Genomic DNA, 26,412 nt, shown 5'->3' with positions numbered 1-26,412 from the left:
AATCCTAGCGGGAGATCTATTAGTGCTCGCCTGCAGCTGCAACTCCAGGCACTTAAATTCAGATGGAGACCCAAATCAGAGGTTTGGTGCTCATCACATCCTGCGCACGTGCACAGAACCCCGAACCAAGAATATGCAGCTATTCGCACGCCCTGGATCCTCATTCCTTCTCTTCCTCTCTCTTTCACACGCACAAACACCACAACCGCTATGATGAGTCATTCATGAATCTCCTGTGGACCATTTCTTCGTGACCCGCAGCACTGCTGAGACAAGCAGACAGGTGGAGAGGATGTCCAGGAAAAGCCTTCATTTGGCACAGATATATTTTGCAAATATTGCTGGGGACTATCCCTATTTAAAGAAAAAACGCATGTATTGGCATTTTTCATGGCGCTCTGTTGGCCAGCTGCCAATAAACAAGCTACACAGAACTTTGCGTCCAAAGGCCGACAAACCTGCCCGCGCGAGAGCCCGGTTGGAGGCCTCCCGTGTGTGGTTAGTGACAGCGGGTCACAAGGCCCACGGGTGACCCGCGAGGGCAGCTGCAGAGGGCAGAGAAGCGCCTCAGACGGCCGTGAGGCGGCTTTGTTGGAGAGGAAACCCCAAGAGTCGCTGAGCCTTCCTTCACATATATTCATCTCACTGAAAAGGAGGTGTAACCAACAGCACCACCTGCTTCTCCCTCTACCTCCTCCTCTGCTTACAGTTTTTCTCGATTGATTACACACAAATACGGGTACTTGACACACAATGACCACAGCATGTAACTCATGCACCAACCCCCTGGACCAATTCTGCTAAACTACAAGCACAATTCTTGCTTTACACTCAAATTGCAGTTCTATAAAACACTTTTTTCAAAACACTACACACAATTCTCTGCAGATTTTGTTTTCACAAGGAACACACTGTCATTCAAAATTCTAAAGTCAATTGCCCTACTAAGCACACTGACTCGTCACATGGGAAAACACCTGTCACACAGTGTTACAATTAGCAATCAGAGCTTCAGCATAAAAGGGCAACAGGTGAGCTCTTCTGTTTTGGAGCGATGGATGACAACAACAGAGGCAGAGCCAGAGGAGTGAGAGGAGGACGGCAAAGGATCGTAATCTCCGATGAGATCCGAGCCACTTTGGTTGACCACGTGATCAAGCATGGTCTAACAATGAGAGAGGCTGGGCAACGATTACAGCCAAATTTGAGCAGGTACACTGTAGGATCGATCATTCGGACTTTCCGGAATGAGAACAGGTAAGACATCTACTCACTAGAAAATTGCAGTACTGCATATCAATACAGTATTGCCTGTGGACTGTTCTGTAGGACTGTAAAAATAAAGTATGTTTCAAGTATTTGAAATGTATTCCTACACGTTATTTACAGTATTTCACTATTTGTATTGACTACCAACACAAGGTGGTCGGAAACGTCTTCTGTCTCCTGAACAGGAAACTGAAATCCTAAACATGGTCCTAGAAAAAATATTGAGGGGTTTTGCCCATTGTGTGTGTGTTTTTTGATTTGTGTGTAGAGTTCTGAGAGTATGAGGCAGGCTTTAAGAAAATGTGTCTAAACACTCGAGGAAAAACTGTAAGCCTCTGCTGGAATGCCGACAGGACTGTTTGGCTGTGGGTCCTATGCAGAAAGTGTTGTCGCACTAATTATATTCGCAGAATTGCGTTGAGTTAAAACGTACCAAAATACCAATGGAGGGAGTATGCTGCTACAGCGCAAGTAGACTCACCTACCGCCTCGGGCTCCTGACCCCGACACTCTCTGTAAAATAAATCGTAAATCGCCCCGGGAAACGTAAGCGATGTTAGCCCATACGTGTCAATGAATCTACGCGTCAGATCTCATGAATATATGGGTGACACTGCGGGGAAGGTTACTTCGATGAGAGAAAGTAGTAAGACTCACTCGGGTGACTGTGAAAGAGCTTTCATTTTTATTGTCGAAGGCCAGAATTTGGTTTCCCTGATATTTTTTCAGCATCGATGGTAATTTTGGTGACCGTTTAAATCTTCTCGATGTTTACAATGGCGATGGACGTCTGTCCAGGTACCAGCGCACGGCTAATTCACCCGGCGTAAGCGTTGTTTTACCGACTCCAGTTTCAAAAATGTTTACATCACCTGAAAACATTACACCATCATTTTTATCAAAAGTTTTACCAGATAATTAGCTAAAAATGTCCAGATAAGGAGACCGTAACGTTACATCAGATGTTTATTTCATCTTCAACGGCTCATACAGCAGCTGTGTCCTCCCTCCTTCCCTCTAATGTGCTGAAGCTTGTGATCTACTATTTATGTTGGTAGATTGAAAAGAGTTATGCTGGGAGAACCAAGCTATTGTATTGTTTTTTATTTGCCACTCACAACGAGCTCTTTGACACAATCCATATTTCGTGAAATGAAGTGGGACAGGGAACGGGTCCCTAGGGCAGAGTAAGAGGCATGACTCGGCACCTCACAGAGAAGGTTAAAACTCCTAATCCTGCCCTAATGACAGCTACTCCAGGTCCAGGTGGGGCGATGGTGGCACATTGAGTAGTGCAGTGCGCTGGGGGCCGCAAGGTTGGTGGTTCAAATCCCAGCTGCCCCATGTGCAACAACTAGTTACATTAATTGTTGATTCACTATATTACTCCCCTCCGCATATGGAGGATCCATGCGGCACATATGCCGACCAGGCAGACAAGGGCCCGAGTGCTAATGACTGTGCATAGATGTTCATTCACACCTTCCTCTCAGCGGCTGTGGGCGGCAAAGGACCAGTGAAGGATCTGAGAGGGCTGGAGGACCACGAGAAGAGCCGCTCCCCCCCGCGGCATGAGATGATGCAGAGAGAGCGTAGGTGCAAACGGAGAAGGGCATATCATGATAGACAAAGGAGGGAGGAGATTCAATCTGTTCTTATTGTTTCTAAATGTCGTTACACAAAGCGCGAAGCACTTTCCTCCACACATCTACATGCATGTCGCGTGTCAATAAGCACAATTTCGCTTTCCGGATCAAAGTGTGGAAAGGTCTCATTGAGTTAGTGTGAAATAAAGCTTGCTTTCCACAAACATTTAGGTCACACACCTACGCTTTATTTTTATTACCCTTAAGGCTTGTTTTTTTCTGTGAGGGGAAAAAAGAAACCAATTCTCATAGCTCAATTAGGCAAGAAGGTGATTAAAAAAAAACAGTGAAAACAGTAAAACAGTGTTATTTCTAATAAGTATTTCTAACCAAATTAGACAGTGCGGCAGCTGCTGTTCAAGTGAAGTACACGACCACATGGACACGGAGACGCGTGCACGCCCACGCTGTTACACATGGGTGAGTCACACCGAACACACCAATATAAAAAGGCTGATCGATTTAACCCCCAGCTCGGTTTCCCTCCTTCTCATTCCTCATCCTGTCTGCTGACATTCTACCAGTCAATCAAGGAATGCACGTCGAACACACCCACACACATGAGCTGGAGTGTGTAAGGGGTCCCGGAGGCAATTATAAAAGTGTCAAAGCAATAAAATGGCAGGAAAGTAACATGCCTGTTTTGGATTCTGTCATATGAGCCGGAATCAGACGTTACTTTGACATGTTTCCTGTGGGCTAAAAATGATATAGAGAGGCTGAAAAAGACATTTGACTTTGTTCTATTACTGCTGTGTCTTCTTTTTATACTCATTCCAATGTAGTGACAGTGACAAGTAGCCTCCCCACTAGCGGGGCTGGCAAGCCTGCAGGGGCCGACTGAATGTATGATACATCAGAGAAAGTTTCACCACAAAAGTCTAACCCATGATGCATTGGTTTCAAAAAGAAGTTTCAAAATTCAACATTTTTATTTCGCTTCACTTTTTTCCCCAAAAAAGTACAAAAAGTCAAAACCATGTATATACCATGAAAATCTCAAAGCAAATACGTATTTTTTGTATTCACCCTCTAATTGCACATTTACACAGACATATGCATGCATCTGGTGCCTTGTAAACAATCCACTCAAAACCACTGTGTGCAGAGAAGTTCATGTGGGTCACAAGGAGCAGACATCTCCCCCCCTCCCCCATCTCCTTAGGCTGTCGTATCTGGAGCAGAAGTTGGGAGTGAAAGTCAGAGGAAGGACACAGCAGGGCAGAGGGGGGGCTACTTCCCCAAGGAACGAAAATGGAAGCAGATGCGACACTGCGCGAAAGCCCTCTTAGTCATTTGGGGAGAAACATTTATGTATTAAAACGATAATACCAGAATAAAAATAAGTTAGTCTTGAGTCACTGACGACACCAGCCTTTGGAACAAACAGTGAAACACAAAAGCAACAGATGGTCAACACAGAAATACGTCATCACCTCCACTGACGTCCTTCTGGCGGAGCGCTGCGGCTCCGTAGCTTTTTTTTGTAGGTAAAGATGTCAATAACCATTTGGAACCGCTTTCAGAAATTGTAGGTTATAAACACGTTCCCTCAACAGGCTACCCGTGTTAATTTTGGCAGCTATTTTTGATTTAGTCTTTTTGACGAAAATGCATTAGTTAGTTTTTGTCACATTTGTCATTTTAATCCTTCTTAGTTTTATTCTAGTTTTTGTCGACCAATACATTTTAGTCTTGTTTTAGTCACATTTAATAGCCATATTTAACTCCTTTTCTTCCCTTCTCAGGCCCAGGGACCCCCTGTGTTCTGTCTACAACTGCCTAATAGTCTGGCTTACAGTACTTAGGTTGTCCATTAGATATCCCTCCTAGGATGGGTCTATAGCAGGGGGGGGGGGACTTTTTGACTCACGGGCCACAATGGGTTCTAAAATTTTACAGAGGGGCCAGGAACAAATGGATGGAAGTGTTTGTGAAAGCTAATATAAATGACATGTGAAAAATCATGACATGGAAGGTTTTGGCTTTTAACAAGTAGCAAAGCATTTATTTGCAAGGATATTTAACAAATTTGCAAGAGTGTAAAGCTCCGCTGACTTCATGAGAACCAGGGACCTAAACGCAAAACTTTGTTATCTTTGTCTGTTTACTTGCAATGATTTTGACACGACCAACGGAAACGTCATGGTCCTTTATCGTTTCCACTGTGAAATTGCTTGTCCCAACAAAAGAGACCTCTTAACGTCCTACAATCGGTGCATTACATTATTTTCGGGGCTGGATCATGAACCAGCTATTCATTTCTTAACTGGAAACTCACTTTTTATTTTTTGGTTTTATGACCAGTCTTTTTCTCTTGTGTCTGTCCTCTGGGTTTCCTCCACCTGCACTGTCCAGTTCTATCAAAAGCCTCCACCTGTCACTTGTGCTTGCGCGTTTATTGTTGCTTAGTAACAAACGTTGACCATGTCTGTTAGGAGCATGCGAATTTAAAAAAGAAAAAAAAGTATTGTGACTTCGTCATCACCAACATTTTTGTCTTGTCTCGTTAACGAAAGTTAGCATAGATTTAGTCATAGTTTTTATTGTCTCGTCTTAGTCATGGGAAAAAGGTTGTTAACGAATATTGTTCGTCATATTTTTCGCCAACGAAATTCATTTACTTTGGTTTTAGTTGTCAAATACCAGCTACATATTGTAAGATGCAACCTTTTGGTCTGCAGGATAATGCGGCCATGTTCATGCTGGAAAAAAAAAGAATTGGCTGCAAAATAGCCGCGAGTCAGCATCACCATCAGGCCACAACACAAGCAACAAAGAAGTTAAGACTGTATTTCACTGTCGGGAATTTTTGAGTTAGTAGTTTTTTACAATTGTTAACACACATTCCTCAAAATTCTTAACCTGACACTCCCTTTGCAAGATGACTCTTTGCCATTAAATCTCTTGGGAACTTCATTTCATTGAGTACACACAACTAAGCATTTGTTGCACACTACCAAGCATTCAGATGGTAAAAAATAGAAAAACCCCATATGAATGACAATGACTCTGAAGAATGAGCCATTTCTACTTCTGTAAAATGTCTCATTGTAGGCCTACTTTTTTCATAGTGCAACATAAAACAGTACACAAAATTCAGCATTTGAATATTTGTGCATTGCAGGTTGGGATTTTACTTGAGCAGTGTGTGCAACAACTGAAAGTTGTGTGTAGTGCAAAGAAGGAAAGTCAGACTAATGCAGATAAGGGAATGTGAAAGTGGTGCAATCCATTTCTAATCTATTTCTAATTTGGTGAGAACATTTAATAAATGACATGAAATTAACTTGATGTTGATTCTGCGAGGGAGGTTTTGAAATTTAATTCAAGGAAAGCCTTCTGCTTTTCATCCATTTAGCCTGATGAAAATCCAACAAAGGCTTAAGTCCAGTCTCACGTGCGTTCAGATTTCAGGAATTAAGACGTGTTCTTATGTAGAACAGGTAATAGTGAGTAGAAAGAATAAACCTGAAGAACCCAACCCAAAAGTCCAAGAGTATCTGATCCCGACCAGAACACGACCGGCATGGTGTTTCCTTTAGGCTCAGCCCGACAAAGCTACAAAAAGCTAAAGGTGTACGTTCAGAAACCGTCACTGATCAGAATATACGGTCATTCAGAGTGGCAGTGTGTACCCTCTCTGAGGAGACGCAGAGTGACCTACAAGATAAACATATGACCGATGTTGATTTCCTATCCCTATCCCTCCGAGTCGGTTGATTACAAGAATCCGACACTATGGTCCGATGAGTTTTAATCGTCATCTACAGATGACAAAACCAAAATGAATCGTTGATTTTTTTGGGAACTAAAGTCACTAACTGCAAAAGACGGTCATTTTTTTCATCATGTCACGGTTCAGACTCAGAGAAACAGTAGGAAAAAGGTCCCGATAACAGGAATCAGAGGTTTATCTCAAAGTACAAACTTTGTATTAGAGCCTTCTCCACCTGATAAGTCCAATAAATACATTAAAACCAGTAAATGCAAACTGTCTGGATTCCTCACTCACCCCGAGCTCTTCTTAGGGCCGCAGAACACATTATCATTGGCTTTTCAGACTTCTTACACATTGCAATGTTTTAAAACTTCAGTGTGGGTAATTTCTCAAGCTTGAAACTAACTGACTGAATGTGGCACCGAGTGTGTTCTTATACTGTAGGGAAGGGAACATGGAACAAGAACTCGGAGAACAGTAAAGCGTTCTATCCCAATGAAGCGTTCTAGAATAAAGTAAATGAGCATTTAGAGTAAATGTGTGCAGAATGTATTTGTATTAATGGCGCTTATCTACTGAATATATGCATACAATACATAGAATACTATGCTACTGATTTTTAGCAGAAATGTACATCAGCTGGTGTCTTGGTATTAGAAATACACACTGTAAAACTTTTCACTGTAAAATTACAGTAACTTACAGGTGAAACTGCTGCCAGTGAGTTACTGTATGATTTACAGTACCTGCACTTCATCAAGGGCATACAGCAACTTACTGTATTGCAATTACTGTACTTTACTGTAAAATATACAGTCCTACTGTGAAAATAATACAGTATGTTATTGTAATGGAAATGTACAGTAAACTGGTGTAATTCTAAACAGGTACAACACATTACTGTTAACCGTTTCTCTTGTAGTATACTGTACAATTTACAGTCAGACTTCAAATGTGAATTATATTTCTAAACTAATTCTAAAATGACTATTTCAGTGCCAAAACCTTAACTGTTCTGGAAGCATCTCTAAAACTAACAAGTACTAAAAATAATAATTTCCAACAACAAACATGACAATAGGACATATTTACAACTTTCTTGTTTATTAGAATAGTTTGAAAAGTTTGAGAAAACATAGCATCCAAATAACAAATTGAAATGGAATGGATAAGTTGCGTGTGTGAGAGTGTGTTCATGTAAGTGAGTGATGGACTGACATTTGTACTTAAGAAACATCATTTGTAATCAGTTTCAAAAGAAGAGTCCCCCAATACGCAAGGGATTTATACCTGATGCATCCATGCTGTTAAACATAATTGTGTGCTCATTAATTAGGTAACTTCAATAATAAACAAAGAATAAAAATGTGTGTGTGTTTGTGTGAGGGGATTCTAAACACTATGGACAGAGTCAAAGTAGTTATACAAAGCCCCACTCAAAATCCATCAGCTGCCTCAAGAGGGTGCACACATGGGGATTTAAGGAAGCCAGTATTGGACCATTTTCCCGCTCTTTTTACTGGTCACCTTTCCCTGACGTGCCTTTGATCCTCTCTCTGGGTTTATTCCAAGACAGCATATGGAAAGGTAAAACAAAAAGATATAAATGCCAGTCACACCACTTCTAAACCATTGTTAATAGCAATCACATATTGTTGGCATAGTTGTTATTGTTCCTACTTTATGTTTATAATGTATATTAGAGTAAATATGTGAGAATGCTGCACATAAGTACACCTCTTTTTTTACTGCAGTTTACTGCATTATTGCAGTTTTAAGTTTATGTTAATTCAATTGTTAATATTGTTGCCATCAATTTCACTTTTGGTAAAATTACTTAACAATATAAACTATGGACCACTCATTATATTTTAATACCTTTCAAGACTAAACTGAAATGATCAGTTATACTCACATATGCATGCAAGATGAGGGCATCTCTCTGGTCTTTGAAGTGTGCCATTAGTAGATCCAGAATATAGGGGAAGGTTCTATTGTTTTCGTGGGAAAGGACTTTTTTCAAATCATCGTTGCTGGGATTTGCCTTGAAGTATGCCAAGATGATTCTGCCTCGATCTTCACGAAATGTCTCCACTTTTTGTCAGGTAGAGGTGCTGGTGCAGGTTGAAGGCAGGACTCATATGCAGAGTTTCGAGGTTTCCAAGAGGTGCTCTTTATTCAAACACACAAATCAAAAGGACCGTGCACCAACGACGCCGGGTAACATAGACAATGACGCGACAAGGGACAACAGGCACACGGGGCTTAAATGCACAAGGGAGGTGCAGGTGATTGGACACAGGTGGTTACACTCAGGCAATCACAGGACAGGACAGGAAGTGAAGCTCACCCAGAGACACGAGAGACAAGAAACTACACAATAAAACCGGACGAGGACCCAAACCGTGACACTTTTCTCAGGACGCTAATGTCTGTGAGCAGTTCAAAGTGTGCACAAATGCTCCTCGGCAGAAAAAGGTAGGGCCACTGACTTTTAATGTCCTCCAAAGGGGAGGATGGTGTTGGATTGATAAATTTGCATTGCAGAGAATATGTTTTCTCCATCAAATTGTGTATTTTCCTTCCTGCACCTGCCAAACCTTCATGGCTAAAGATATCTTGCATCCTTTGTCTCAAACCTTCAAGGCTATGTTCAGCACCCATAGCTGTCTGCCGGTCCTCTAGATGAGGTGGCTCCTGTGTCATTCTTTGAAGCTCTATGTCGATAGCCTCCATCGTCCATGGTATCAGCAAAGGATTTTGGGTATTGTCTTATCACGTTCCTGGTGATGATTAGGCATTGTGCCCTTGTGCACTGCAAAAACAGATTGTGTAAGATTATTTTATATTTTTCCTTTATTTTCTTAGTTAGTTAGTATATCTTAAAGTTAGTTACTTTTAATGTTTAATCAAGCTGAATTACTGTTAGAGACAGCATTGGAGCATTTTAAGATGATTTATAGCAGTTAAAGACTGGTTTCAAGACTGCCCAGTAACACTAAAATAACAATTCATTATCGTATTTATTGCAAATATTGTATTTAATGTATTTATATATAATATATTTACATGCTGTAACAAAAATCATCAGTATCAAGTTACCACACACCTTCCAAAACTTACAGTATGGTTATTCATTTCCAGTTTTAAGTGCAATTACATCATCAAGGTTATATTTTGTCAAAACATACAAATTGTTTTTAAAAGTGATTGCATAATATGTAAAAAAAGTACCACCCTGGTGATGGCAGGTGCACAAATTAGCTCGACAATTTGTCTGAGCTGCAATACAAGTTGCCACACTTCATTATCAACTGGACTTTTAATCTTGTCTCCTATCAAGACTGGCAACTCTGAGTAGCGTCCAATTCTGGACAGCATGTCCACCTAATTTTTCACTTCCAGGATTAACAACACATGGTTCGTTATTGGCATCATTGCCAAGATATTGTAAGTGATTTATTTGTTGATTTATTTGCAAGTAAGTGAACTCCTTCTGTTCAATGAGTTGGCTGATGTACAATGCCAGGTCATAGCTTGAAGTTTTAGGTAAAACAAAGCCAAGTACTTCAGGAAAAGTGGCTCATCTGTGCTTTCTGGGGGGGTGCTAGCGGTATGGCACAATGAGCAGCGCACAACTTCACAACAACCGGGAGTTTTTCGCGCGTCTTTGACTTAGGAGGCTGTGATTGGAAATCGGGACTGGAGCTATCAAAATTCTAAATTGCCCATAATTCGGGATGTCCCGGGTAATACGTGACGGTTGGCAACCACACACTTTATAGTACAGAAATCAGAGTGGCAATAATGACAATAAAACGTCTAACGTGAATGTCCTTGTGCTGGTGCATCCTTCATCTTGACTCCCTATGACCTGGATGATCTTTAAATAAATGACATTTCAATGCCAAAACTTTTCCAAACGAACGGTTACAACTATTAAAAGCACATTGGAATCTGATGTGGGGGGTATTTTGGTGAATTTTGTAACACATGCATGGCCGCAAAATTCACAAGTGAACATTATTGGGGAAAAGACACTACTATTATTATTTAAATCAATTGTTTTAAGTATTTACCAAGCTAAGAACAGCTTGGCTAGCTAACTTGCAAGTCTACCGCATGGAAAAACATACGGTGGCCGGAAAGTGCTAAGCAACATTACAAAGAATGAAACACTTTCACAAAGCTCGAGACAAATTAACATTTTGCCACTGTCGGGGCAAAACAAACACGCACGCGTAGCCAAACCAGTAGGTTCAAAAACCAGTAGGCACGTAACAACGGCGTTTGGCGAGGAATAATCCTTTTTGCGGTACAACCCGGCTTCGTTCTGTTTACTTTTAAGAGTCCTCAAGCTGATGTTTACACCGTGTGGACTTGACATCATGTCCACGATTACAGCGTACGAGTGGCTCTCGTTAAAATATTGAACGCAATGATGCAGTATGTCTGGTGTTTCCGTCTGGTCCGCGTCCTTTTAAAAACTCCAAACTCCAAACACCGACCACACGTGAAGCAAAACCGCGTTAAGCCGTTCATGTGCTTGCCACAAAACGGGCAAAACATCCCTTGGCCGCAGTCCATGTTCGGACGGTCACCATGAACGACAACTCAAACACCGCGCTCAACACTTCCATGTCACTTCGGGTATGTGGTACATTCCCTTTCTGTGAAGAATCTGTCATTTGTTTCTGGATTGGTAAAAGGGTTTTGCGTCTTGTTAATTTGATTTCTAAAATGTAAATGTGTTTTCTAAAATGTACATTTGTCTTCCAAAATGTCAATTTGTCTCGAGCTTTGTAAAAGTGTTTCATTCTTTGTAATGTTGCTTTGACCTTCCCGGCCACCGTAGAAACATGTGCTACATGCAAACAACAGATCATTAAACCCAGTGTAACCGATGGTCATGCGCATGCACAGATTAAACCGTCGCGCGGAAAAGTTGCGTCTCCTCCACTTGCACTGAAACAGGAAGTAGGAAAGGGTTCATACTACGTACTCGGCGCAACGGAGAAAATTCCATCCATCCAGTGAATCCCAGGCATTGTTATTGTTGATTATTATGAATTTAATTAAATAGGGGCAACGGTGGCATGGAGTTGCGAGGGTGCGCCGGGAGCCGGAAGGTCGGCTGTTCCAACCCTGGCTGCTCCATGTCCTTTGTTCCGGAGGTTCTTCATTTTGAACATAACAGTTCCAACTGTGGAGAGGGTCTTAACTCCACTAGAGCTTTTAGCACCGTGCATTATGTATCTAATATATACGTTAGCTATACATTGACCCTCAACTGGTTGAGGCCTATACTAGGCATCCATTCATTCCTTCTAAAACTGACCCATTCACTTAACGTTACACAACCGAACGGTGTCGGTACATTCAAAAACAAAACAATGTGCTTCTTTTCGCAACTCCCCTTGAAAAAGTTCCGTGCTAAAATGTAGTTAACCTCAAACCATTTTTCCTTTCATCCACTCACACCTAAATGTTCCACGATAAGCTGTACAGCATTCGGCTTTAAAACAACAGCCTGCTGTTTACCTTTTTTCGAAATGAGATGAGTAGAAGCACTAAACTCGTCGGCTCTGTGGAGAAATTGAACATGTTAATAGAAAAGGGAGAAGAGAAAAAGGGTGTTAGTGTTGTTTGCAGCTTTGCAACCGTCGCCCTAAATCTTACTTTGTTTACTTTAAAATAGAGTAAATACAAATCCAATATAAATAAAATTATCTCATTTAAACTAAATTAGATCGATTCACAATGAGACATTGTAACTTCCGAACATGGCACAACTTCTAGATTCTACATTAAAAACATACAGCGTGTGTTGACTTAAAGGTTTAATATGAAAAACCGAAGCACGGTATTATTTTGCATGTCTAAGTGGTCCATGCGATGAAGATGAGGGTGAGGAACAGTGACACGGTGGTGATGTAGAAAATGAAAAAAGCTCTGTTGATCTCTGTTGATTCTTGTGGCCATCTAGACTTTTTCGGTCCAGATTAATGCCCCTAGGTCATGACGTATAAATATACATATATCAATATCCACTTATTCATTCATGTGGATAATATATAGAATATATATATAATATATATATATATATTCTAGCATGAAGTCTATTTTAAAGAGGGAATATAAATCAAAGCACTTGTTTTTTTTTTTTAAAGCAACACTGAAAGCAAAAGGAATTGTGAGAAAAGTAGCTGTTCCTACTTCAGAACAAATTAGCAGGTTCAAAATCTAACCTACATTTAATAACCTGAAATCCTGCATTTCACTTGATAAGAAGATAACATTTTTTTGCATGCAGCAGGTATGTTTATTTAATACTCTTTATTTTACTTTACACTTGACAAAACAATGATTTATTTACACCTAATTCAAATGTTTGATTACTTGTTTACTCTATTAAAACACCACTGATCATGTTAAAAGAAAAAAAATGATTTAGATGCATTTACTGGACGTCGTATTATGACTCACAAGATCAGTGATAAATCTCAATGACCAAGAGAAAAAATCAGTCATTGTATTGTCTATTGGCATAATGTATCTGATGTACATCAATTGTATGTATTTGTCTTCAGGTGAAGGAGCAACAGACACAACCCGCCCTGATTCCGCACTACAGCCTGCAGACACGTTCTCCCCCACAACAAGTTCTGATGTCCACGAGTCCATCAGAGAAGAACCCATTGATCTGCTGACTGGCCAACCCTGTCTGGCACAGTGGGACCTGAATTAGTCCGTAGAGGACCATATCATACCAATCCAGATTTGATCTGCCCCATCGACAGGATGGACGAAGTTGCCGTCACAACTATTTTTACCTATTTGAACGGTTTATTTTTAGTTTGTTTATTGCACTTTTGCACTCATAGCACACTTGTATGCCTACATTTTATAGTATTTCAAATTCTAGTTTGATAAAGGTCAAAGGCTTTTAAATTGTATTTGTATTTATTTGGCAGAGACAGCACAGAATAAATGTATAAATGTATAAAGGTGCACATAAAGCCAGATAGCTAATTCACTTGTTGTTGATGTTTCTAAAGTTCCAAATTTACTAGAAATTAAAATGTTGATTATACTGCTTGTAGTACATTCATGGGGTGGGAGAGGGGGGGGGGGGCAGTCAAAAATGACTGCAGAATTTTCTAGTTTACTTTTACTACCTAACAGTAAGAAACACACACACACACACACAGATCAGATGAAGAACCAGATAGGAGATTCCATTTGTGCTCCTGCCAGTCATCCTCTGAGAGGGGAACAAATGCTTTCCTCTCGCTCGTGTTACACACATTCAAAAGAAGAATGGACCTGCATGGAAACACAATAAGAGCTGGTGGAAAATCCTGAAGATTCTTTTGATAACACACAGGGATATGAATAGAGAGGATAGATATTCAGGTCTGTCAGTCACCATCTACTTGCATGCAAATTTAGATTTTTCAAAATATGACAAATAGTAAAATCGCAGCTAACAAGGTGACGCTGAGCAATTTTCTACACGTACTGCTAATTAAGCAAAAAAAAAAATGAAAAAGGACTTACAGATTATTAAAAATATATATAGTCATGATTTGGCACCACCTAAACAAGATAATAACAATATTTTCAACACCATATAATTGCTTTAGTTTCAAGTGTTAATCATTTGACTGATATTGAGTGGTCACATCAGCTTTTGTAGCTGTCCCCATCTTCCCTTGAGGAAGATGTTGTCATGTTCAGGCAGAATAAAATAGCAGGGTTCAAATATGTTATCATCCTCTTTGTACCAGCCTTGGTTTATGGTAACAATATATACACATATTTAAAACATAATACAGTTTAACTGTACTTTGTGCAGGCATGTTAGCTTCTTTAGTCTGGGAATCATTTAAAGAACAACCTTTCAATTCCTATAAGGGGAACAAAGGCAAAAATAATTTATTAAAATTACATAAGTCAGGGTTTTTGGTGCCACGAGGCAAGCTTGGCAAAATCACCATGGCAACACATCCAAATGTTTGAACCTGCTCCAACGCTAATTTAAGTCACCTGGATAAGCTAGCCACTCCCCTAGAACCAAACGGCACATCCCATCCTCAGAGATCCCATTGATGAAGGAGCAATATTATTTTTTGGTTTAGTTTTTTTTGTTTTGTTATTTTAGTTCTATTAGGGAGAGAGCTCATCGAGATCCGTTTTCACATCACGATGACTTCCTGTAGAACATTGATTGACTTAGATGAACCACATACCAGGAACGGGGTCCCTGGAGTTCAATCAAGCTCTGAAAAAACAACTATTCCAATGCTGTACTCTCTGAAGGGGTGAAAAGATGTCCTTCCGATTGATTGAAGCTAATTGGTAGCTTCGAGGAGTTTAACTTTTGCAAACTAACAGCAAAGACTTGTGTGGTTCACCCCGCTTGGCTCTGCCCAAATTCATCACGTACAATTTGCGTTTTGCTGGCTGTTGCACAAATCCAATTTTACCAACTCTGTTGTGTCGTCTTTTCCTCTGAACATATTCCAGCCTATTCCACTGCTGTCGGGTTCGTGATCTGAAAAGTTGAGCCAAAAGAGGCCCGCCTCATTTCCTCGCATGCAATTTGCACTCACTCCCAGTTGCCCACCTGTGTCCCTGCCATAAAGGGCTGTACAGTGTTTACAGGGGAATTTAATTTTAAACAGTTAATCAGAAAGAAACCCTCAGGGGACGATGGCGGCTTCAGATGAAATGAACTCCATCTGTGGAAGAGGTCCTTGAGAGGTGGCTTTTCCTTTTTACGCTCTATTAAAAAAATAGAGTCAAGTGGAGGGACGAACCTTGCAACTTGGTCGCCACAGTAACGAGCCAAACCTTTTGACACTGGACCGACCAGAAGGAATCCATGGCGGGCCGAATAAGAAAAAACAGGCAAAGGAGGTGATCTGCAATTCGGTAATCATGTGTCAGTTCAATCAATAGACTAATAGAAAAATAGAGACAGAAAGCAGAGAGACAGAGATTTTGGAATGGAAAGTGAAGTTTTCCCCACGGAGCTTCCTCTAAGCTTCCAAACACAAACCTCACACGGCATAAATACTGAATTCTATTAGTCACCCCAGTCACAATTACTATCTGTTGCTTAATCTCTATATCCCATTTTAACTCAATCAAGTAATTAACAGCAAAATTGTAGTTTTTACATCCATTGAAAAGGCACATTTTGGCCTTGTGAAAATTACCTTCTTTTTAAGTCAAGAAATGATTAACATAACCCCCTTACAATGTGATAATTATTATTGACAGAAAATGATCAATGACTGCAACAAAGGCAGAAAAACACACATTTGAAATGTTTTAGAAGCTCTTTTTTGAGCTGGATGTTCCCCAAAGTCAGGGTGTTGCACAACAAACTCCTTAAATAGAGTATTTGTTTTTCTTAAGCAGTACGTGTATGGAAGTAAATCTGTGCCATCGGGGGTTGAAATAAAAAGTTGATTGAATTTCTAGCACTGAATATTTATGCATTGAAATTATGTACCTGAATGTTTTTCAACATTAAAACACCGCAAAAAAATTCAACCTAAAAAAAAAAAATGTTGAAATATTCGAAATGGAGGCTACAATATTCAACCGCAAAAAATTCAACCTTGGCACACCAATATGCGGAGGCTACAATATTCAACCCAAATAAATTCAACCTTGGCACACCAACATCCGGGACACTAAGGAGGAGCAATCGATTCTAGATTCAAGATCAGTAGCGTGCGTCAAGCTAAAGGAGCGAGCACCCAAAACACCTTCGGCTTCGGATTGTATCCATGTCCAATAATAACGGGACTTTAACTCTTCTTCATGTCATCAGTGTGGTTTGTTTCTGTAAGATTCCGTAATAGACAGCTGACATTTGTACATTAACAGACTGTGTTGGACATGAACTAAGCGGAAGTTAAACGAGAGCGTACAGCCGCTCACAATACGCCTCTTCTTCTAGTTTTGAATTCATTTAATGATGCTGAGATCCTTGGACAAGCTGTTAGGAGTGATTGGCGGAGTTTTGAAAACCAGGAACGCGCTTGAAGAGGCAGATGAGCCGCTGTATCGTAGTGTGGGGGGGGGGGGGCAGCGGCAGCGGCTTTAACGGAGCGCGCAGACGCATAAACCCGACAGGACATGCAGGAATAACCGCAGTAGCGTCGGTGGAAGGGTCCTTTTTCACAGCGGCACAAGCCGATCTCAGTTGGGTATTAAGCGACATTCAAAGTCCACGTAACGTTAAATGAGTCTTCATGACCATGGGTAAACTTTATTGAGGATCTGGCACAACACAGCGACCTGCAAGTAGCGCAGAGTCTTACATAAAGGGATGTACGTCTTAATGCGAGGCTTTAGAATTTATCTCAAAGGGATCCTGTATTTGCTCGTAAAGTCTGAAACGAGAACCCATTTTTCAGTGACGGTGTTACGTGCCTACTGGTTTTTGAACTACTGGTTTGGCTACGGGTGCGTGTTTGTTTTCCCCCGGTGTTACGTGCCTACTGGTTTTTGAACCTACTGGTTTGGCTACGGGTGCGTGTTTGTTTCCCCCGGTGTTACGTGCCTACTGGTTTTTGAACCTACTGGTTTGGCTACGGGTGCGTGTTTGTTTCCCCCCGGCAGGCAGGTGTTGTCTGCCTCCGTCACTTGAGTCGTCACACATTTGCAAACATATTGTTCTGAAAATGTTCAAAAATGCATCCCATATCCATTGCAGCGATTACGATTGTATAAGTGAGCACTACGTCACTGCCACGTATGAAGAAATACATAAAAGAACATTTATTAAAAGTCCGCCACAACCGGGATTCGAACCGTGTCGCGCAAAATAACGTAGTGCCACAGAGCGGCTGTGCTACCCACTCGGCCAACCGAGCTTGATCGATTTCAGTTGATTTGTATATTTTAATAGAGTTGTATATCGTCAGTGGCAAGCAAACGTTTTGGTTTAGGGTGAACATTATATGTTCTTTTATGTATTTCTTCATACGTTGCCACACTGATGGCATGAAGAAGAGTTAAAGTCCCGTTATTATTGGACATGGATACAATCCGAAGCCGAAGGTGTTTTGGGTGCTCCCTCCTTCAGCTTGACGCACGCTACTGATCTTGAATCTAGAATCGATTGCTCCTCCTTAGTGTCCCGGATGTTGGTGTGCCAAGGTTGAATTTATTTGGGTTGAATATTGTAGCCTCCGCATATTGGTGTGCCAAGGTTGAATTTTTTGCGGTTGAATATTGTAGCCTCCATTTCGAATATTTCAACATTTTTTTTTTTTAGGTTGAATTTTTTTGCGGTGTTTTAATGTTGAAAAACATTCAGGTACATAATTTCAATGCATAAATATTCAGTGCTAGAAATTCAATCAACTTTTTATTTCAACCCCCGATGGCACAGATTTACTTCCATATACGTGTCATTTCAAACAAGTATTTTCAGAGATCAGGGAAATGATGTGTATGCAGAAACTATGAATTGTTAGCAAGTGATGTGAAGTGTGTTTACTGAAATTGCGTCTCATTGAACATTTATCTCTTCACAGGCTTTGGAAATCGAATTTCCTGATGTCTTAACGTTTGTGCTCTTAAATATTTTATTGGCAGCATGGATTTAGACACGTCTTGTTTGGCAAGGCAAACTAAATTATATACTAAATAAAGGAGCTAAAAGTTTGAAATAAGCTGTAAGCCTTTACTCATGACAATGGTACCGTAAAGTTAAAGGAGACATATCATGCTCATTTAAAGACTCTTACTTGTATTTGGGGTTCCCACCTCATCCCGTTAGCATGCTTTGATGTAAGAAAAGCGCAGCATTTTTCTCGTATTGTCTGAATATCACAGCACTCACCTAGTGTCAAACGGTTTTAGCGGCTGTCTCTTTAAGTGGAAACCGATACCTATAGCTTCTTCAGGTAAATAGCACTGATTTCAATCCCAGCAGTTTGATATAGGACTGAAACAATAGTCAATTGCATTTTGATATGTCCTGTGTCCACCTCCCAAATAGAGAAATGTGAGGTATGTGTTGGACTGATTCCCTTCTGTCACTCGCACATATCATTCTCTTAACCGGCAGCTCGCCCTTTTCGCTGTCTGTTTCTCCCGCTTTCAACTGAAGCCCTGGTTATTTTTAGCTCCATCCAAGGGGAGAGGGAGATGGAGAGAGAATGGCACCATCCCTAATAAATGGGTGAATGGGAGGCGGCGAAGCGTGGGCGCATTGAGGATGGGTGCCCATTTGAATATTCATAGAAACAGCTGCGTTCACAAAAGATGGGGAGACGTCGATGGGCACGGCTGCGTCGTTGGAAATAAATAGAGCCATCGGCTACTGAGAGTTCTGGATAACAGGGGCTGAGTAATAGCTGGAGCGTACGAATGAGAAGTTATGTGGGTGAATGGGTCAATGACTAGGAAAAAATTACAATTTGTAATCACATGAATCTCTGCAGTTGAGACGTGTGATCACGCCCCTTCCAAGCCAATACTGATCAATATCCTGTGACCCAAGGTGTGAGGATTCACTTGCCCAGTGCTAATTTTAACCCATTTTTTGACCATCAATATATAGCTACAAAGGTCATGGTACCGGCGGTGGCCTGCGTTTACAGCAGAATGAGGATAAAGGACAGTTAGGCGACATGTTGATCACCTGATCAAACTAAATAGTGGGACTGACCTCACTGAAGAACGGCATTTTAACTGCGTTTTCCCAGCATGGCAAGAATAAATTACTGCAGTGGTTGTTTCCGGAACTGGCTTTTTGTATTTAATTCATCGCTTCAGCAGTTTACAGGAAAAAACAGAAAAGGAACATTGAAAAGAGGAAAAAAATAAACGTCTTGATCAGTATATTTGGTATTTCTGGTTAAAGATCTGTATCAAAGTTAGACATAGGGTATTTTCATGGACACCATAACTATTTTTTCCATTCTTGGGTGCTCTTTAACCAGCCAGCAGGCGTTACAACAACTGCACCGCACAGGGAAACATTGATTGTTGCAAGAAAAAAGGCACTCAGAGAAAGCAGGGACACGCCAAATAACACAAGGCCAATTGACAACAAGCACTTTGTTTCACTCCAAAACCATGGACATATTTTTAAACTTTGGCTAAAAAAAATACATCTTTGTGAAATTTGAAAATCAAAACATGCTCTTATCCTTCAAAATGACTATAAATTCGATTTTTACCATAATGGAAAATGTTGGTTTCTTCATCTGGCAGATTCTTAATTTTGGAATGTAACACTCACGGCCAAACACATGTATTCATTACAAACTGGAGGCTATTTAAGGAGAAATAAAAACAGCAGCTTAGGTAACTGCATCCCAATAGACACCTCTCTGCTGTGTGCCTGAAGTTGCTCCGTCTACAAAAAATAGACAATATATAAATAGTCTGTGCAAGGATGTTCATGAGACACTCTGTTGGAGGTACTTCAGAAAGGTGGAGACACTCCCAGGTTACCTATATTATTCATCATACCCTGTCTACAAAAAAAAAACACAGTATTTCCGTACAAGCACGTGTACACCCAAGTGAACACATTAACTGCTAAAGGACACGGATGAAAACCAAGGGGAACACACACACACACACAGTCGTGACCGGGTATGAATCCAATTAAACATTTTATCAAAGACCAAGGTATCAATATAATCAGATACATCAACATCGCTACAGCTGACGAGAAGCTGCTGGGTCTTCCTCCACACTACGCCCCCCTCTACAAAGGATTATATCCGATCAAAGTAAACACAAGTAACACGCTGCTACATTTTGATTCCACAAAAGATTTGCCGCTCTTCCTTCAAGGAACCATTTACAAAAAGAATTGCTAGGTCTACTTGTGTGTTCAATGATGGACTCTATTTAGGACGAAGGCTAGGAGACAGCTTTGACACGATGGCTACGGTACCACTCTCACACACAGCTGACCTTATCCAAGAGAAATGAGTCGTATCTACAAACAACAGTGTTCGATCCATCCCTTGGAGAGCAGGTTAGGTGGAGGCTGGAAAGAACAATCAGTGTCCATTGGCGTTGCCTCCGATCGGCAGAGCAATCAAGTGTTCACTGAAGTCTGTATGTATTTCCTGGCCATACGATATAGCAGTGGTCCGTGTGTGGAGAACAATTTAATGTGCCGGGGCACTGTAACGGCGGGTGATTACCACCGAACCCTCACTACTTCTCTGAGTGGTGGTTTCTATTGATCCAGCACAGCTGCATTGTGTTTTTCCGCCACAAAGCGCGGGTGGCAGGAGGAAAGAAGCGTTGACATTTTGCCGCCTGACAACACAAAATAGGACTGTGCGCAGACACCTGTGAGAGAGAGTGTGTACAGTGATTGACTGTGGGGGGGGGAGAATGTGCCTAGCGTGACGATTAAAGCATACCTCAAAACTAGGGCGCCGTTCTGTCAGGCACAGCTGTTCCAATCTACTCCCAAACATATACACCTGTTTTTATGTGTGCTGTCCAGCGGCCTGTAGGAGGACCACAAAGTGTAAACTAATTATTCCTGAGGTCACAATTTTCCCTGCTACAAGATGTCAGTCTTGGATCAGTGATCTAAAGTGTTGCTCTGGGCCCCGGTGATCCCCAATAAAGAGTTAAGTACACTTAACCCCTAGCACGGTGATGCCATTTCGGGATACCTTTTTCGTCCGTCAAAGTCGGCCTGGCACAATGTTTAAAGTATTGTTCAAATGTTATACCCGGTTTGTCACTCTGTCCCAGTTCATGGATGTCCCTACATCACACCTTTCCCATTCAAAAGGGTTCAACTTGAAGGGCTCTATCCCAATTATAAGCTGACTTGGATGTCTCCCCTGCCCCCCCCCCCCCCCCCCGCCCCCATCACAAAGTTGCCTGATCCGCGGCGAAGAATCCTCCTTCCTTCTTTTTCCTCCTCCTGAGTCTGTGGGCCCTCCAGCAAACGGCTGCCACCAGCAGCATCACGACGCCGGCACACAGCAGTGCCACGGACACCACTTTGGTCTGGAGCAGCGTGTTGAAAGTGAACGTCACCCCGGTGCCCGCCATGCCAATGACCAGCGATATCACGCCGAACGGGAACACGCAGCGGTACCAGGACTTCTCTGTCCCGCCCGTAGCCTGGGTGAGTCTCTCCAGCGTGGCCAGGGTCTCTGGACGTTTGCCTTGGTCTCTACCAACACTTCCTTGCCCTCCTGGTGCTCCTCCTCCTCCTCCGTCTCCACAGCCGTTCGACCCCTGGTTCTGATTCTCAGAGTCCTGGGGTAAAGTGTTAGCCTCGCTGCTGTCGCCGCCGTCCAGGTCCGTGTGATGGACGGCGGGCTGGCGGCCTGAGGAGCAACCCATCTCGTGGCTGCGGTCTTCGGGTAACGGCGCGCCTCCCCGCGTGTGTCCGGTGGCTCCTACTGACGCTCCTGGTGGGGGTGTCCGAGGCTGCTCCTGGTGCTGCTGTTGTTGTTGCTGCTCTCAGCATGTGCCTGCAATAACAGATATAAAGAATAGAGATGCAAAAAAACAGAAGTAGATTAGAGGGAAAATAGCAGCAGATTCAAACAGAAGAAAATAAAGAGATGAAAGAGAATCCCCCCCTCCCCACACACACAGCTGAAATGAGGATGCACTCACCCTGTATTTTAAAGAGTCTGTTTTTCGGGCAGCCTCCCGTCTCCCAAGCTGCTCGTGGCAGAAGCAGCTCTTCAGTGTGTGTGTGTCTGTGTCTGGTGATGTCCGTGGACTAAATAGGCATGGAGGGAAAGAGGAGGGGCCTATGGGAAGCCGTAGACAGCGTGCGAGGCTGTGGTTGGCTCCCTCGACGGAGCGTTTGCAAGGAGCAGGGGGAGGAGGCGGAAGGAGGGGGCCCCTCATTCAGGGATATTAATTCATTATTTAGCGGGAGTTTGAGTTGTCCCATTCCGAACAACATGCACTTATCCAGACATGCTTTTTGCATTAGATGGCTGTAGTCCCTCCGTTCATGCATGTTGCACTTTATATTTTGAGAAAATTGTTTTTTGGCAATGCTATCTGCAAAATTCCCACTTCAGGCAGATTATGGATCATGCGTGCAGCCAGGTGTTTCTTTCTGAAGTGTGGTTAGGAAATACTTTATTTTCTCGGAGACGCCGCATTTCATGGAAATGGTGCAGATTTCAAAAAAGCAGACACATTTTAATTAACGTGCTTCAGGATTTAAGAGAAAACATTCATGCCTTGCTAATGGAAAACGAGCGTCTTCCCGCTCCCGCTTCCCGTTGCCCCTCATCGTGTGCGTCATCCGTGATAAAGATGCAGAAAGATGTGAGTCAGTCTCGTCAAATTTTCCCATTTACACTGTGTCCCCTTTTGTTGATCACGCTCACCTTTCTCTTTTCAGACGGTGAGACTACCGACCGCTCGCGTCACCTTAAAACGGAGCCCATGGTGCATCATGGGTATGCATGCGCAAGGTCTCCGGATATGTCTTGAGGCATAGAAGCTCCCAATCCAAAACATCTGCAGCAATTATCCCACGTCCAATTTTGGCTGATATCTGGCAGGCACAGCTGCATCGAGGGAACAGTAATGACTTTGGTTGAGGTAAACCTCAAATGATGAAGCCACCGAACCACGGTTTCACTGTGTGAACAACTTATTTTCAGAATTAGGAAGCGGTGGTTTATTATTGCGGTCTTTTTTTAATGGTTATGCAGCAATGCAAAGGGCAGGAAACAATTCATTTTTAGGTAAATAATATGTAAGAAACATTGCCATTGATCCAAACTCAAAGATGTCATTATCAGCATTGGTTATGGTAGAGTTCCCATGAAGTCTCCCCCGTGCCAATCAGCAACTGTGAACAACACTGGGCTCTGAAGCTTGGATAGCTTGAAAGAAACTGTCATTAATAGTCCACTATTAATTACAGCTGCGCTTGTACTGCTACACAACATCACGTTGTTTGGTTGGATGCCAATAGTTTCATCCAACTTCACAGATTGAAACAGGTGTTGCACTTATTTAAGGCGGTTGTGCCCGTCGACCAAGCCATGGTGATCTACACATGTGTGGGAAAGATCTGCAGTTTTGAAACATTTGAAAAAAATAATGTTTGTAGGCCAATTTGACAATTGAGGATGTGTGCTCACCATGACGATGACGGGTTAGCCCATCTCATCATAATGTGGAACCAACACAGTGTATGACATTGGGTGGGTCCTTCGGCAATTTCCCTTGTCCATCTGATGAGAAGATTGAAGCTTGCTCGTTGGCGTCATAACCTGCAGGCGCTCAATTTCAGAGCCCTGACTTTTTCTGTGTTGGGTTTGTGCTAATTAGAGAATGTTGAAGTTATTACTGCACTTAGGCTTGTTCATCTTTGTCATAATGTATTTCATTTACGCTGGAGACATGCTTTAATGGACCTTTTCTGGTTCATTTAACTGTGAGCAAATTTGCGGAAATGCCCGACGTCCGTTGCCATTTCAGTTTGGTGCCGCAGGTCGTTTTGTGGGTATCTTCATTTTTCTACTAACAGGCTTCCATCATGGAAAGTACACATGTAAAATGGAAAAATAACGAATGTGGAGGGAGGCCAAGGGAGGAAACGGAGGAGGAGGACTGGATGAGAGCTATACAAAGATCTCGCACGCTACTGGCCTCTGTGCTGCCGTCACACATTCACGCTTGGAAACAATGAGAAGCTTTGTGCGGAAGATAAGCGTGGCCCGAAAACACGTAACCACCGACACGCATACACACAGACATGAAACCAGACACAAACCCAGATTTGTTGTGGATCAGTGACGCTTGTGATTGTGTATCAGGAGGTGAAATGAACAAAGAGAATAAGCCAGTGAAGTACGTTTAGAGTAGTTACCTGTATGTTCATGAGTGTGCGTCAACAGGTGAGAGCAGCAATGCTCAGTATTTATATCAAGTACAGAGGTACTCAGTCCCTCTGAAAACACAGATAAAGGGAATATTTAGGGTCGCGTATTAAGTCTGTATAACATGTTGTTCCCATGAGGCCCAGAAGCAATTTACATGATTTCCCTTTTCCTTCTGGAAGGATTTGGGATGGGAAATCAAGGAAATGAGACTCATTATCTCACCGAAAATTGTACTTATCATCCATGGCCTACCATGCTCACCTGAAGGTTGAGTGTAACATTTTTGGATTATGGACCAATCCTCTTGTATACAGTTCCCTGAGGCCACTTTCAATAGGATGTTGCTGTATCCCCATTAGGGTGACGATAATCTTCCTGCCAAATTAAGTCTTTGATAGAGACCATTACAAGAAGATTATGGGTTGCCAGAGGCAACCCATGTGTCCATGGTTGCATGCACTGTACACATGTGTGGCTGATTTTTATTCGGTCACACCCCGACCAGCAGCTTTCTCTCCTGTCTGTTCCATTGGAAACAAGGAAGATTATAAAACAGTATGTTTAAAGTGCAACAAAAATGATGGAGGGAGCAATCCAACCTGATTCATTTGCTCAAAGATATAATTATCTCCAATTATGTATTGTATGAGACAATTATTTAGTTATTTCTCTTTTCCTTTTGATGTCATGTAAATGTCACATACAGAGAACAGCTCCTTGCAGTAGCTAATGGGCTTGTAATCATTCCAACAAACAGACAGGGCATTGGGGTGGGGGCGGGGCTGCGGAGATGGCCCTTTGGCAAGCTGCCTCGCGGTTCATGCTGTCAGGCCCATCCGGCAGCGACCAGCGCCAAATCATGCCCTGTTTCCCTTATGTTGCGCCCCCCCCCCCCCCCACACCCTCAAATACTATGAGGATGTCACCCCTTCTTGTCCCTCTCACTATTAAAAGGAACGCCATTACAAATGGGGACGCTGATTTTCCTGAAAATTTGGCGGACATTCATGTGATCTGTATTGGATACATTTTACAGCCCCTGATTTTTTTTTTCATGGCGTAACATGGTGGCAAAGGGGATTCTGAATCAATTGCAGCGTAGCAGTTAAAAGGCAGAGGTGGAGGGTGTCTTTCCAGAGGTTTTAATCAACATAAAGAACCAGAACAAATAGCTAGAGGTAACTCCAGTGTCAAAACAACGCTTTCTGCCTTCATTTTGTACCCCCCCTTGATGAAATTAGGTCCAGGTGTGTCTCCTGGCACACCAGCAGCCAAACAAGCGCTAAACATAGTACGGCCATATTATCCCTATGAAACCGACATAGTGGCTTCAGCGTGTGTTTTCCGTGGCTCTTTAAATGCTTCACTGGGTGCTTGCTTTGTGTGACTGTTGTTAGAGGCTGAGAACAGCTGCCTGCTGTGGCAGAACGGTGTTGATGAGAACGATAGGCCTTCTAAAAAAAATAAAAAAAAACCACTTCAGCTGCGGCCCAAACGCTAACCTCCAGCAGAACACGGTCCTTAGTGCTGTAAATGGGGGTAATTCCGTCTAGCTCGAGCACTGCAGCACTTCTATGGTACCGCTGAGATTCCCTCCACCGCCACGATCCACATCAAATCGCTGTAGCGCTTCACTTGTAAGAGACAAATGGCAAAAACGGATGCGAAAATGATAATAATTTCAAACTTCATGGTAGAGGCGTAGAAGAATCCCCAAGACGCTTCTTAAAAGCTCCCCGACGACAAATAAGACAATGAGGTGAGCACACAAAACCCTCAGCGCAGAGATGATCTCGGGCAAAAGCAAAATAAGACGATGAATCGAGATCACCCTGACACACAGGAGATAGGAAAAAAGGGAGCATGCTGATGGGGGAGAGTGGTT

The 26,412-nt window shown here is 42.2% G+C and overlaps 1 protein-coding gene across 1 annotated transcript; it reads right to left on the bottom strand.

Annotated features, from left to right (window-relative positions):
* Positions 1-21,505: 21,505 nt before the first annotated feature.
* LOC119213352 (transmembrane protein 100-like) lies at positions 21,506-24,840 on the bottom strand. Its single transcript, XM_037464593.2, has 2 exons — positions 22,285-24,840; positions 21,506-22,136 (listed from the first exon to the last, which is right to left on the bottom strand). Exon 2 carries the CDS (start codon positions 22,003-22,005, stop codon positions 21,523-21,525), a length of 483 nt encoding a protein of 160 aa, XP_037320490.1. The 5' UTR covers positions 22,006-22,136; positions 22,285-24,840; the 3' UTR covers positions 21,506-21,522.
* Positions 24,841-26,412: the final 1,572 nt, after the last annotated feature.

This window comes from Pungitius pungitius, chromosome 21 (genome assembly GCF_949316345.1).
Source record: "Pungitius pungitius chromosome 21, fPunPun2.1, whole genome shotgun sequence".
Taxonomy (NCBI): Eukaryota; Metazoa; Chordata; class Actinopteri; order Perciformes; family Gasterosteidae; genus Pungitius; species Pungitius pungitius.
The sequence above is the reverse complement of the archived record's forward strand: the minus strand, read 5'-3'. Positions and strand labels throughout refer to the sequence as shown.

Excerpts from the sequence above, each read along its gene's own strand:
- LOC119213352 (XM_037464593.2), bottom strand. The coding sequence starts at position 22,005 with ATGGGTTGCTCCTCAGGCCGCCAGCCCGCCGTCCATCACACGGACCTG.